The sequence below is a fragment of the Salvia splendens genome, chromosome 4 (assembly GCF_004379255.2).
Source record: "Salvia splendens isolate huo1 chromosome 4, SspV2, whole genome shotgun sequence".
NCBI lineage: Eukaryota > Viridiplantae > Streptophyta > Magnoliopsida > Lamiales > Lamiaceae > Salvia > Salvia splendens.
The window spans coordinates 14,578,228-14,593,804 of NC_056035.1; the positions used below are offsets into that span (position 1 = coordinate 14,578,228).

General features: G+C 41.1%; 1 protein-coding gene across 1 annotated transcript; it reads left to right on the top strand.

Annotated features, from left to right (window-relative positions):
* Positions 1 to 227: 227 nt before the first annotated feature.
* Positions 228 to 1,954, top strand: LOC121801401 (zeatin O-glucosyltransferase-like). The gene is made up of 2 exons (XM_042200884.1): positions 228 to 1,131; positions 1,288 to 1,954. The coding sequence occupies exons 1-2, from the start codon at positions 295 to 297 to the stop codon at positions 1,822 to 1,824; spliced, it is 1,374 nt and encodes a 457-aa protein (XP_042056818.1). The 5' UTR covers positions 228 to 294; the 3' UTR covers positions 1,825 to 1,954.
* The last annotated feature ends 13,623 nt before the right edge of the window (positions 1,955 to 15,577 follow it).

Below are 15,577 nucleotides of genomic sequence, written 5' to 3' on the forward strand. Positions count from 1 at the left end.
TCATCTCACTTTTACTCTTTTTATAAGTGAATCTTAAATTCTACTAATTCAATTTCACTCATATTTTATTATAAATTTAATATTCTAAGTACAAATAGGATCCACAATCCATAAATTTTTATGATTCACTATTTTCTATAAAATCAAATAATTTCTTAAAATCCAAACTGGTGACGGATGCCGTACTTGTAATGAACATTAATAAAGTTGTTGTCACGGTAACCTACAATCAGTGAAATTTATGGGATCTATAAAGGTAAGTTTTAATCAAGGATTGAGTATACACCACAAACCATGATGGGAAGCTTACAAGATGATTCAATATCAGTGATAATGGTGCCATTCCCAGCTCAAGGCCATCTCAACCAAATGTTGCAGCTCTCGTGCCTCATCTCCTCATTCGGAATCCCGGTCCACTATGCCGGCTCCCCTGTCTTCAACCGTCAGGTCAGACTCCGTGTCAACGCCCTAAACCCTACCGATGTCCAAAAAATCAATTTCCAAGATCTTTCCTTCTCCGCGTTCGCCTCCCTGCCCCCGGTCCCGGACCCATCTACCAAATTCCCGGGGCACCTTCAACCAGCATGGGATGCCGCGATGAGTATGGCGGGGCCCCTGGGGGACTTGATGCGAAGTCTGGCACTTAAGCATCGGAGGGTCATTGTCATCCACGACCCCTTAATAGCCTCCGTAGTCAAGGATGTTGCTACCATTCCCAATGCAGAATCCTACGCCTTCATCTGCATCTCTGCCTTCTGTCAGATCAAATTCTTGTTCGAACTTCTGGGGATATTTTGTCCGGTCCAGCGGTTGCGGGAGCTGCCGCCGATATCTGACACCATCTCCAGAGAGCTGTATTCTTTCATTGGATTGCAGGATGAAGGGATGGCTTTGAGATCTGGAGATATTATAAACACGTCCAGATCCATTGAAGGCCCGTTTTTGGATATATTGGAAAGCAAGGAGATCGCCGGAGACGTGAAAAGCTGGGCGATCGGGCCGATGATACCTACAAAGCCATCGTTGAATCCTCGGCATCAAATCTTGGATTGGTTGGATAAACAGTCCCCCAAGTCTGTTATATTCGTCTCTTTCGGCACCACTACATCCCTCACAAACCATGAAGTACAGGTTAGTAGTGTGTGTGAGTTGGCCTAGACACTACGTAGAATGATTAATCTTGAGGCCAAAGGTCTCGGGTTTTAGTTTACCCTGATGCGGCCTTTAAAATTTCTATTCATTTGCCTCTATTTCTACATGTATATTGGTAATTCGATACTAATACAGGTGGTGGCGGAAGGGCTTGAGCGGAGCGGACACAAGTTCATATGGGTATTGAGAGAAGCCGATAAGTCAAATGTGTTTGACGGAGAGGCGCGGAGGATTGAGCTGCCGGCTGGATTTGAGGAGAGGGTTAAAGAGAGAGGAGTTGTGGTGAGAGAGTGGGCACCACAGCCGGAGATCTTAGCGCATCCCTCCACGGGGGGATTCATGAGCCACTGTGGTTGGAATTCGTGCAACGAGAGCATCAAGATGGGAGTTCCGATCGCCGCATGGCCGATGCATTCTGATCAGCCCACCAACGCGGTTTTCGTCACGGAGGTGCTCAGGGTTGGGCTGCCCGTGAGGAAATGGGGCGAGGTTGTGACGGCGGAGATGGTGGATGATGCTGTGAGGAGGCTCATTGCGTCGGAGGAGGGTGACGAGATCAGGAAGAGGGCGGAGGAGATGGCTGCCGTCGTCCATGGGGCGACGGAGCCAGGCGGCGCGTCGCGGCTTGAGTTGGATGCGTTTATTGCTCATATTAAACGGCTTCACCTTTAAACTTGTTTCCTTTCTATTCTGAGTGATTTTAATATGTAATTGGGCCAAGAAAACATGTCTGCCCTAACAAGGCCCAAGGAATTACCTTGTGTAACGTGTACTTCAAAATTAAGATAGCTTTTCGGGCTAATGTGCGACGTATTGTGACGTTTATATGTTGCAGCTAGAAACCGACAACTAATAAATGCTTAAAGAATATTATACTCCACAACTAGAGAATATAATACTTCTCTAAAAAAAATTAGCCAACTCAAATTACTAAAACTAGTCTATTTTTTAGACAGAAAGACTATATTTTATCCATTCCTTAAAAATATAAATGATTTTTTAGTTCATCCTTTAAAATTATAAACTTTTTTAATTGGAAATATTTTAGTCCACTAAATTACTCTCCCGTTCATAAAAAATAATCGCATTTTGATATTTTGGGATATAAAAAAACTTAAAACTTCAACAATCTCATAGAATCTTCATTTATATTATTTTCTTGGGCTTATTGTTCATTATTTTTGTTTCTGTTGTGCCGCTCCTCCCCAACAATACTAATATTGTTTAGACTTTAGACGGACAAAAGGTATCAAAGAACTAAGTAAGGTCATCCACATCCATGTCTCAATACCGTCTCTTCACTATTCATGGGCCCTACTGCACTTTCTACCCCATCTCTTAACTAAGAGACAGTACCCACATCCCTTCATCTCTTAACCATCTCATCCCTTAACTATTCATTCAATTTCATTTTTTATTTTTATTTCCAACAAATTCAATTAATAAGGCCATCACATCCGTGTCTCAATACCGTCTCTTAACCGTCTCATCCCTTCACTATTCATGGGCCCTACTGCACTTTTTACCCCATCTCTTAACTAAGAGACAGTACTCGCATCCCTCCATCTCTTAACCATCTCATCCCTTAACTATTCATTTAATTTCATTTTTATTTTTATTTCCAACAAATTTAATTAATAAAAACACACTTCACTAAATAAAAGAAAATTACAATTTAAAATCCTAAAAAAACAAAAAAAAAAACACATAATTAAAATCCTAAGAAAAAAAAATACATAATTAAAATCCTAAAAAAAAGACATAATTTAAAATACTAGATATTAAAAATTGCACCCTTAAATTATAAAAACTATTATGTCGGCGAATCATCCCCTGAAGGCGGTGGCGGTGCCCTCAAGCTAGGTGGAGGCGGAATACCAAGTTGATTTTCCAGATACTCAATGCCGGCAAGATGGGCTTGATATTGGGGAGACGTCATGCGGGAAGTGTCAGTCATCGTGGCGGTGAAGTACATGGACATTAGGGAGGACGGCGGCCCTTGGGAGCCCGCCTGGCTTGATTCGCCTCGGCCCCTCCCTCTAGCCGCCTTCGCTGCCTTGTTCCCTTGCGGCCGACGTCGTGTACCGGAGGAGCCCCCTACATCGGATGTCGAGAACTCAACCTCTTGTGAGGTGTTGGCTTCCCCACCCTCACTAGAAGAGTATTGGCCACTAGTCGTATGCTTCGTGCGTTTCGAGCTCGAGCCCGTGGAGGAATCGACACCGCCAGCCCACCTATCAAGATGTTTGACCGCCTCCCAAACATTGGGAAATTTTAAATCTTTGCCGGTGTCGGATTTGAAGATTCGCAAAGCCGCTCTCAGAATGTCGGATCCACTGGCTCCGTGAAAGAGCAGGGTATTATTTGTGGGGTAGTGGTGTGGTCAACCGATCAGGAGGATATCCCAACCTAGCTAAGTCGTTGTCACGACAGCCTAAACCCTGGTATCAACAAAAATTCCTCAACCCACTTCTATTGACTAGTATAATGGATGTAAGGGTCGAATCCCACAGAGATGGACACGTCAGAGCAATTGCGGTGATAATCTAGAAGGTTGGTTTGCTACCACGCTTGGGTTGAGTTTTTATCTAGGTGGGAAAATTAAAGAGTCTACTCTACTGACCAGTGGGCGTGACAATTGTCGGCATGTGGTTGTGTACGTGAATATGTGGAACAAAGTGTTTCAGGGACATGTGGAAAGTGGAATGTTACTATTAATGGCTAAACAAAATAACAGGAGATATTTGGTGGTGCAAGGCTGCCACTGTCAGGTCTGTGGGATCTCTGAAAAGGTAAAGGACAAAAAGCAAAAGCAACTAAAAAGTGAAAAGTGGTCTAAAAAGCAGAAAAGGACGTTGTCTTCACCAATTCCATTAAAGATTCATAGAAATTATGCAACAACTTTAAACTAAAATTAAATTCCAAAATCAAAGATCAAACGGCAGATCTTACTCACGCTAACCAACAAACATGCAAGGTGACAGAAACTTCACGACCGTGATTTCATGCATTTTTTCAGATTTAACCGATCAACAAACAAGAAATTCAGATTCTACACTAAAATTACAAGATATTCTTACTTAAAATTCTAGATCTGTCTAAGCAAGGCAGAATGAACATGTTGCAACCCATAAGATGAACAAAAAGAGAAATCAAACTTCATTAAGAGCAAATCCAGATCAGAATACTTCAGAATCCAAAAAACAACTAAAATTACGAAATATTCGAAAGATGAAACAACTAAAGTTAAACTAAGAAAAGCGATTAAAGATTGTTTTTCCCCACGGGCGATGAAACGGTGTTTCTGCTACGATGCTGACTAGCTGGAACGGCTGTGAACTTTGTCCTGCGGGCGGCCGGAATCTTCAGGTGACCATGGCTGTGGCGAGGAATGAGAAGTGCAGGAGCTAGACTGCTGCTGGAACTAAGGATATCCGAGAGAGTGTTCTAAGTGTGTCTTCTAATAATACATCACTCCTTCTCTCTCCAAGTGACCTTCTATTTATAGGGTGGCTTGCCCTCACTTTTAGGGTTGACTTTCCTCGTGAAATGTCTCTTTTTCCCGCGTGTAGTTGGTCATTCCTAGGAATCATTCCTTCTTCATCTCGAGCCTTTTTGGCATGCATCCTGGCCAGTATTGTACCATTCTGGCGCCCTTTCCACCTGAATTGTCTGACCTCTCTCCTACTAGTTTGTACCCTTTTTCCTGCACACTTAGGCAACTTTCTTGCAGATAATGCATGTTAATCACATCATACTGACCAGTAACCAAGACCTAGAATACGACTTATCAAACTGCTCACACTTAACACATGTTTGTCCTCAAGCGTGAAGGAACAAACAAAAAGAAATAAGTCAAATTCTAGCCTGGTTACTCCTCTGACCGACCCTAAACTAAAACAAGACACACAAACACCCTAAAAATTCGACGCAAAGAAAACAAACACAGAAAATAGACGGACATACGTAGAAAGAAAAACACAAAAAGTAAAACATGCAAGTACACGTTGAACATGCTATATTTTCAACCATCCCTCCCCTTGGGTCAAGTGCAATCTGGCTTTAAGCAGCCTTGAACTTTTGCCGCCCCCATTTTCCTTCCTAGCCAGTGTATTCGCTCGTCAAGATTACCCAAACTCTCGGCCAAACACTAGATTCGCTCAGTCACTCATTCCTCACCGGGAATGTTAGGACTGCTTCTCTCAATACACTTGACCACAGTTGCTTCGGACTTAGATCTCACGAGTAGCTCCTAAGGGTCTTTAGAGGTTTGTAACGGGGTCGTGGGCTTATAGCGTTTGGGGTGGATGTTCCTAAGGCTCTAAGTTTCAAAACCAAACTACTTTATTCTGCTGTGGGGGAACTGTGTGTACTTGGGCGCTTGGCTGGGTGACCTTCTTTGGCTTGATCTTCTTCGATTGGATTTCTTCAACTGGTCAGTAGGCTTCTTGGTGGCTTTGCCACTTATTTTATTTTCTTCTTCCTTCTTCTTTTTGGGGTCGGATGTCTTTCAGGCCGTTTTCTTCTTTTCTCTTTCTCTTTTTTGGGAACCAAGTGTTTCACTTGGTCTGTTTTCTCTTCTCTTTCTTCTCCAGTTGGCTCTTTAATTTCGCCTTCATGGTCAGTTGTCTCCCTGTCTCATGCCTTCCACACACACAGTCCCAATGGCTAGTGGGTTATATAGGGGTTAAAAGAGGGGGCTGAACAAGGGGTTCTGAGGGAAGGATTTTTTTTGGGAGGGGGGTTCCTAATTCCCTTAGGTTTTTGCTACACGCAGTCACTTCACCCTAGACATCATGTGGCAGCTACTCTCAATTTTTTAAGTGTTTAGTGGAAAGTAGTTCTACTTTAGGCTTTTAACTCACCATTTTAAGAGGGCTTTCGTGTCTGGCTCTAAAGTTGGGCTTTTCTCTCATACTTGCATCATCTACACTGACTAGGATCTACTGGGAGGGGTGGTTTCCATTGTTTAGCATGCTTTATTTCCATCAATTCCCTTCACCGTCAGTTTGAAACAGTTGAGTTTTAAGCCCGTTCATTAAACACATATCCTAAAAAAACTAACACATAATACTAACACATATATACACGCCGTACTGGCCATTATCTCCCCCCTCCCACTTCACCAGTGTCTGCTCTCAGGTACGGGCTGTGAAGTGGAAAGATGGGATGGCTAGTATGACAGACACACATACGAAAACAACAAAACATGCACACTTAGACTATGCAATAGGCTAAGTGGGAGAGTATCGGATGAAATATATGAACACATAATAAAACATATACTATATAACTAAAACTTCTCACACTTAGACTATATAATAGGCTAAGTGGGAGAATCACATAAATACGACAAAAACACAGAAAATATATATACATGCGTCAAAGATACAACCCCTTTACTTCTCACACTTAGACTATGCAATAGGCTAAGTGTTGTGAATGGGGGTTTGTATGCACATACTACACATAATTAATTCTACATACAACGACACAGAAATAAAATAAAAGAAAAACTAAAAACTAAAAAGAAAACTAATTGGTCGGTCGGGTGGTCATATATTCCTCTTGCTCCTCCTCGGGGCAAGGCTCGGTGCAGGTGATTCTTGGGGTTCATCCTCGGTTGATTCAAACAAGTCCTCCTCAGACCCCTCTGGTACATCATCTTCTTCCTCCGGTACTTGTGGTTCACTGCTCTGGCCCCCCTGGCCACTCGTTCCAGCTCCATCTCCTTGCTTCTTCTTTCCAAACTCCTTAAACATCTCATCCAGCATATCTGCCATCATTGTCAACTGGGCGCTGGTCTCTCTATTATCCGCTGCCAAGTTCGCCACCGTCTGCTCTAACTCAGCTTGTTTCCTCTCTTGTGCTTGCCCATCCTGGCCTGCCTGTGCCCTGCCAACTGGGAGCGCAGCTTCACCCATAGCATACAAATGAGGGACTCATTCCATGATATATACTTGCCGCACTTAATCTGCTTGTTGCTATCTTCCTTATCGTCAAAGGCGTCTTGGAGCTTCTTCGTATTGTAATGTTTCATGTCTTCCATTAGCTCATCATCGAGCTCCACTAAGTGCCAACGTTGGTACTCCATTCTATCCACAAGAGGGTGGACGAGTTCACGGTGATCACCCGCCAACTGTCGCTCATGGTAGTCCTCGTCTTCCAAAGAGACATCGTCCTCAGAATCAGGATCCTCACTCGAGCAGTATTCCTCATCACTTTCTTCCTTCCTGGTTAGACGGCTCATCTGCTCTGGTTCCCTGATAACGATCCCAATGCTGACTGTGCGGGCCTTCTTGTTGTTCTCCTTCTTCTGCACTTGGGCTTTTCCCTTCCTTTTCCTTTCTAACTCGTACCTCTCTTCTTCTATGTCTTCTTTCAGGCTCTTGGGTGCTGAAGGTCCTTCCTGGGCAGTAGGCTGACTCTTCTGTGCTTCAACAGGTACCTCCTCCACTGGCCTAGATGAAGTTGTTGTTAGATCGTCCCCATGTTTTGTAGAAGTTCCTTCCTCCTGGTCAGTAGGGGCAGGTATTTCTGGTTCATTTATCGAGTGGTTTCCTTCTGGGTAACAGTCGAGTCGGGATTCTCCCCAGGTCTTGTAGGATTGTCATTATCCTCGTCACTTGAAATTTCTACTGCCTCAGATGCAGTGGCTGCCCCCATTTGCTTGGTCATCCCACGCCCAAGACACCTTTGCGACACACGCTTTGGCTTCCTTGTTTCCTTTGGTTCATCCTTCAATACTAATTTCCTCTTCACCGGTTCTGGTCTCATCACGGGTGAAGCTTTTGCCACAGATTGGGCAGTTGGAAGTTGCGGTTCTGCCTCCACCACTGGCTCGGGAGGTGCTTCTTCTGGTGGCTTCTCTGGTTCCGTTTGGCTTTCACTTCTTACTGCCTCAAATGCGAGGTCCGAACCCTCAGCCATCTTGGCAGCATTCTCTTCTGCCTCTCTCTTTGCGGGAGCCTCTGCAATTGGTGTTCCTTCTTCCTCGGTTGGCTCTACTCCTCTTTTCTCGCCTCCCTCCGCTTCTCCTTTCTCGCCTCCCCCCTCTTCCCCCTTTTCTGATCTCTCGTCCTCGGCGCTCTCTGTTTCTTTGCTTAGGTCTTGATATGCTGATAAGGGGCTCACGTCCAAGGGTTTATCCTCGTTTGGCTTTGGTGAGGGTATTGGAGTTTCAGGGGTACGGATGTTTTATGGGAAGGCTCTGTGGTGGTAGGAGTTGGCGAAATTGGGGCGGCGGTTGAAGGAATTTCAGACGCCAGAACGGTTGATGGAGGGATTGAGATTGCAGGAGTCCCCCTCACCGTAGAAGTAGCCCCCATGACTTGGGTCAAACCCGCCGTGTCGTCTCCCAATTTACCCCAGGGTTTGTTATTTTAATGAACGCGGCCAACGCCTCTGCTGAAATCATGGCTCCTGGTTGTAAGGTTTGGGGTGGGGTTGGCTGATTCGCCGGCTGTGGATTTCTGGGTGGTTCCTCAGGTGGTGGTGGTTGGTTCGCCGGCTACTGTCCAGCGGTTAGGTTTTCGGCTTCTTCCTCTCGTGGTGGTGAGGACATGGTTTTGGATGTTTTGTATGCCCATTTCTTCTTCTCCATGGTTGGAGTTAAATCGGGTTATGGTGATTCCGGTGGTTTTTTTTTATTTTCCAGTGAGTGGGTTCTTTTCAGAAAAGGGGGGTCGGTTTCTGGTGGTGGAAAGTGAGAGGAATGGTTTGTGGGTGGTTTATATATGTAAGTGGCAGTTGCAGGGTTTCAACCAGCTGAGGCAGTTACCGGGTTGCGCCTCCCAGTCTCTGCAACTTCTGACGCAAGCAGTTGATGGGATGGCACCCGTCTCATCTCTTACCCACGGGCCCCCAGTCACATCTGGACCTGCGAAAAAGGTGCACTAACCGACAAAATAGGATAATTGTCTCTCAATTCAAATTCAAAATTTTCCCTAAATTTTCTAAGTATCGAAATAAGATAAAAAGAGACTTAAATATATTTTCGGAGTTACACCAAATTGGAAACTGTTTCGGTCAGTATGTACTCCGAATGATATTTAAGTTCCAAAAAATATTATTTAGTTTTCAAATTTTGTTACTTGCTTAACATTAAATTTTAAACTACCAAATATTTACACTCTTACTTTAGGCAATTTGAAATTCTACCTGGTCACTACATGCAAACCTTATCCTAAAAAAAACTGATTGGGTGGAACTTCAAATTCCTATCCTTCTAATCATTAGGCGACGTCAAGGTGTGTGCGTAGTGGAATTTCTTCCACTACACACATCTCCGTGTTGTCCCTAAAATATCTTCAGCTTATGTCCATTTTCGATAATAGGATCAGAGTTAGGGGCACTCCCTGAAATCTCCACTGCTCCGTTAGAACGAAGTGCGGTTATGATGTAAGGTCCTACCCACTTTGATTTAAGCTTCCCAGGCATCAGCTTCAATCGCGATTGAAAGAGTAATACTTTCTGGCCAACTTGAAGATCTTTGGTCCTCAGATTCTTGTCGTGCCATAACTTTGTTCGTTCCTTGTACCACATGGCGGAATCAAATGATTCCAATCTGAGTTCCTCTAACTCCTGTAGCTGCAGCTTCCTTTCCTCCTCACAGGCTTTAGCATTCATGTTAACTTGTTGTACTGCCTAGTATGCTCGATGTTCGACCCCTACTGGTAAATGACACATCTTCCCGAAAATGATGCGGTATGGGGACATTTCTATCGGCATCTTGAAGGCCGTCCTATATGCCCATAGAGCATCTTCCAACCTCGCGCTCCAATCTTTCCTTGAAAGGTTGACTGTTTTCTCTAGGATGCTCTTTATCTCTCGGTTAGAGATTTCAGCTTGACCGTTAGCTTGCGGGTGGTAGGGGTTGGATAATCTGTAGTGAACCCCATACTTCTTCATCAATGCTTCAATGGTATGATTACAAAAGTGGGTTCCCTGATCAGATATGATGGCTCTTGGTACCCCAAACCGACTGAATATATTGCCCTTTAGAAACTTGGCCAACTCCCGTGCTTCATATGTGCTTGTGGCCATAACCCCAATCCACTTAGAGACATAATCAACTGCTACCAGAATATATGAGTTTCCGTAGGATGAGGGAAAAGGACCCATGAAGTCCATACCCCAGATGTCGAACACCACGCAAACAATGACCGGCACTTGTGGCATTTCGTCTCGTGCAGAGATCCCACCAGTCAGTTGACAACGGTTGTAGTTTTTGCAGAACTCATATGCGTCTCGGTTAAGCATCGGCCAGTAGAACCCACTGTCAATGACCTTCCTTGCAGTCTTCCTGGGCCCGAAATGTCCTCCACATGCCAAGGAGTGGCAATGTGTCAAAACTTCCCTTTGCTCTCAGTCAAGGACGCACCTTCTTATAACTTGGTCGCCTCCTACTTTCCACAGGTATGGGTCGTCTCAAAAATAGTACTTCGCCTCACTTCTGATCTTCATTCTCTATCTGACGGCAAGGGGTTTCTCCCTGATTCGTCCTCTTTCTCCGTCTCTAGCTCAACAGTACCTTCTACACTGGCTGGTAGCTTAGCACTTGTGGCTCCCGCGAACTCTGGTTTGAGACAGAATTCCTTAATGGCTTCCTCAACTTCCTCGTCAGTCAGCCCTTGGCTGCTAATCAGGTCACACCACGCGGCTGCTTCTATATCGGTCTGTTCATACACATTTAGGGACTGGAGTTTTTCCTGCAATAATTATGTCTCAAGAACTTCTTGGACTAGGGGATCAATCACATCAACATAACGTAGATTTTTCAGAATCTATAGGCTTCTTCATGGCTTCAGTGATGTAAAAAGTAATTTTTTCCCCATGAAAATCAATGCATATTGTCCCCTCAGCCATATCCACAATTGTCTTAGCTGTTCTCAGAAAAGGTCTCCCTAACAATATCCCGCTAGACTCCCTAGCTTCAGGTTCACTCATCCTAATCAAGTAAATATCAGCTGGGTAAGTAAAATCATGCACCTTTACCAACATATTTTCCAACACGCCCTCAGGGTTTATGCACGACCTATCAGCCAATTGAATCAGAACCCTAGTGCTTGCTAACTTCACCCCCCTCAACCGATTATAGATCGACAATGGTATAACATTTATAGATGCTCCTAACATCTCCTATAGTTATGGGTAAAGGGAGGGTGAGGACTATAGTATGCATCAACTGGAAAAGATGGTGTTTGATACGCCGGCATCGCCGAGCCTTGAGTGCTCGACGACGAACCGAAACCGGAACCACCCAAAACATTGTAATGCCCCCCAACCGGCACACGCGTTCAAGTCGTAGCCGCCGCCCTCGTCGCCGGAGTTTCCTTCACCAGACATTTTTGCAGAAATTGGAGAGGAAAGAGAGATAGTATTTGTGAGAGTATAGTGTTTGTGCGTGGTAAAAATGGTGGGGGAATTGTGTGTGTGTAGTGTTATTTATAGATGAATGTGGAAAAAAACAGTAGAAAAAAACAAGCAGAAAAATAACGGAAAATCTTTTTTTATTCAGAATTTAATTTTTTTAAAAAAATATATCAAAAAATCGACGCCCACTCGCATACCAGTGAGTGGGCGTCGATTTTTTGATATTTTTAAAAAAAAAATTCTGAATAAAAGGCGAGTGGGCGTCACTCCGTGCGCCAGAGCTCGCCACTCCCCCCCCCCCCCCCCCCCCCCCCCCCCCCCAGCTAAGTGACGAGACGGAGCATCTGCAGCGGCGTCTCGCTGCAGGCGCGTCTCGCCGGGACGAGACCGAGTCCGCAGCGAGACGCCGCTGCGGATGCTCTAAGATTCATATACTTGTGTCCAATAGGATTGAAACAAATACTATCTCTATTCTTTAAAAATAGTACTAGTAATTATTTTTTTTAATATGTCTTTAATTTTTTAAGCAGCTATATTCATTCTCCACTAATAATATTTTAATCACTTTTTTTTTTATCTCATTTTTATTTTCAATTTTGCTTAAGATTTGTGTTGTTTCAAAATTGGGTATTCTTAATTAAATAACGGAAGTAGAACTCAATATGATCTATCTCCCTCTCTTTAGAGCATCCACAATGGAGGCTAACGGATAGGCTAGCCGATCGCATGCGCTAGTCGACTGCTAGGCGATCCGCTAGCCTCCATTGCGACAATTTAGGCTAGCCGATCGGCGAGCTCTAGTCGATTCGCGGGCGCTAGCCGATCCGCTAGCCGCCATTGCGGGCTCGGAATCGGCTAGCCGATTTTTTTTTTCTAATTATGTAATTTTTTTTATAATTTACTTTTTTTAATTTAAATAAAATTATTGCATTTTCCCGTATCTGTGTCGTAAATTTAATTCCATATTTGCGTGATTGTAATTTTTAATTATGTAATTCCATAATTCGTGTGTGGAAGATGTGTTTTTTTTTTATTAAAATTAATGTAATTTTTTAAATTAATGTACTTTTTTAAAATTTTAATATTATTATTGAATTTTCTCGTATTTGTGTCGTAAATTTAATTCCGTATTTTGCGTGATTGTAATTTTAATTATGTAATTCCGTAATTCATGTGTGGAAGAGGAGTTTTTTTAAAATTAATGTACTTTTTTTAATTAATGTACTTTTTAATTTTAATATTATTATTGAATTTTTCCGTACCTGTGTCGTAAATTTAATTCCGTACTTTGTGTGATTGTTAATTATTTGTTTTTATAATTTTGTTTATTGTGGCTAAGCTATGGCTGGGCTATTGCTTGTCCAGTTGCTTGTCCTGATGATGTGGCAGGAGGAGTTTTTAGTGCTGCTGATGTGGCAGGAGGAGTTTATGGCAAAGCTATGGCTGGGCTATGACTGGGTTATTTCTATTGTGGACGAGAGAAATGATCAATCAGGTCAACCCACCAAATTTTGGTTCAATCTTATTCAAGTCGTGGACTAATCAGGTGCAATCCAGTCAAAAATATTGTAGTTTTTTAGGTTTAAATTCATAACCCCAACCATGTTCGAATTCAAGTTAGCCTATCGAATTGAAAATCATATGACTTTTAAATTTCAATGTCTAAAACATTTAAAAAAACAGTCAAAAGGAAATGTGTCATCTCTCCAATAAATAATGAGAAAAATTACTCATATTTGCTTATTGCAAAATACTTTAATTGAGACAAATTTATAAATACTTTAAATTATACTAGCTAGTGTAAAAAAATTTAAACTACTACGATATATTAGAATGATAACATATCTATGACTGATCTTGACATATTAAAATATTTAATTTAAATTCTATAAAACTAAAATAAAACATAAATATATTTTTATAATTTTAATCTATAGTTAGAATCAAAAAATATTATCTTTGGTGAACTATACCTTTTCAATTCTTTTACCTAACTTAGAAGATGTGTGACTTAATTACTCCAGAATTTTGAATCTGGATTTGTCATGCCACAAACATAATGATGATTTTTGTTACATTTTGCTTATAGCTTTCCTGGAGAAGTTCACATTTTAGAAATCTCATCAGTGGATCTTAGCAGTTGGTAATAGATTAGATATTTCTTAGGTTTGTTAGTTTCTGGACGCTGTCCGCCGTTTTATAACTCAAAATCTAAAAATTATACATGTATTATATTCCTCCGTCCCATAGAAATATGTTAAATTTTCTTTTTGTCCGTCCTATAGAAATAGTCATATTTATTTATGGAAACTTTTTCATCACCTTATCATTTATTGGTTCTATAATCCACTATATTATTTCAACTATATTTTCATCTTTTCTACCAATTAAGTACTGTATTAAAATTTGTACCGTCACCAATAATCTATTTTTATGGAACGTATAAAGTATATAAATTGGAGTTTTAACTTAATTTATTATTTAATACTTTATTTTATCAAAATCATCATTGAAATGAATTATCAAATAGATAATAGTTACACTTACAGCCGACTCATCGGGTTTCGGGTTAGTCGTACTCGGGTTACAATTTTATCAAATGTAGGTTAATTGAGTTATTATTTTTTTTAGGTTGCAAATTTACCATCCTAATTCTATAAATTTGGCCCACGAATTTCAAATTATATGGACGTACCCTACAATTGAAAAATTGGTCACAACTAGTACTAATCAAATGTCATGCATAAACTCAACGATACTAAATCAAATCTTAAAAAGATTTCTTAGAAAAAGTTTATTGATCTTGAAAGCTGCAATTAAGAATTAGATATAGTTGGATTCTATTACAAATATAATCAATAAAGCGACCCTCGCAGAACACGAAGAAAAAAAGAAATGATCAGTAGGTACAATTGAAAAAGTATTTCGTAGAATTAAATTTGAAACAGATCCATCACCTCACCTGTTTTCTTAGATCATTTCAACTTTATCGCCAGTGGGACCCAGTAGTGTTTTTTTTTTACCGATAGTTGTTTTTAATATACTACTACTAATCTATATCACGCGGCAGGGACGGACTTTGGGCTAAGCCACCCCTGCACTGCAGCTAGGGCTTGGCCGGCGTTTGAACCATTGCCACTCCTTCTATGTTCATTGCTAACTTTCTATCTCGAGGCTTTCATAGAAAATGAGAAATTTGATTAGAAAGAGATAGACAGTTATATATTGTACTATATCCATTTCTTCTACCATAAAAATCACATTTTGTCATTTAGGTTCGTCTTATAATAAGAGTCACATTTCACTTTATTATAAAGTGAAATGTAATTCTTATAAAACTTAATCCACTCACATTTTTTTATAAAACTAATACTCCTTTCATCCCACAAGAATATGCAATCTTTCCTTTTTAGTCCGTCCCACAAGAATACACACTTTCTAATTTTGGAACTATTTTCTCTCTAATGATGTGGGACTCATTCTCCAGTAACAATACTTTATTTATTTGTTCTCTCGACCTCTCTCTTACTTTACCAATTTTGCATTAAAACTCGTGCCGAACCCCAAAGTACATAATCTTTCAGAATGGGAGAGTATATATAAGTGGGACTCATAGTTCACTAACTTATTTAACTCATTTTTCTTTATATTTCTTAAAATACGTGCACACACTAAATGTGATTCTTATTGTTGGACGGAGGTAACATTCCTCTATGTGGTTAGCATATTTGTAAAAGGGTAAGTTGGTCGAGGTGTCATATGAATAGATAGCTAAGACAATCTTCAATTATAAACCAAAATTTATTTCTGGCGTAGAAAATATCTCTAATCATACAAATCTAAATTCATTTTTGGATTTTTCTACATAACAACATCAGATATAAGTTACATACTTACAAAGTACCAAATATGATACAACAAAAATTAATGAAATATAGCAAATCAGCCCATTATTATTTAATTCATGTGAACTAAAACACGAGCAATAAATAACAATAATCAAATGAAAAAACGAAATCTAATAACCCGATAAATCATAACCAGATCCTCC

Coding starts and splice junctions, on each gene's coding strand:
- LOC121801401 (XM_042200884.1), top strand. CDS start 295: ATGATGGGAAGCTTACAAGATGATTCAATATCAGTGATAATGGTGCCA. Junction 1,132..1,287: donor TCACAAACCATGAAGTACAG/GTTAGTAGTGTG, acceptor ATACTAATACAG/GTGGTGGCGGAAGGGCTTGA.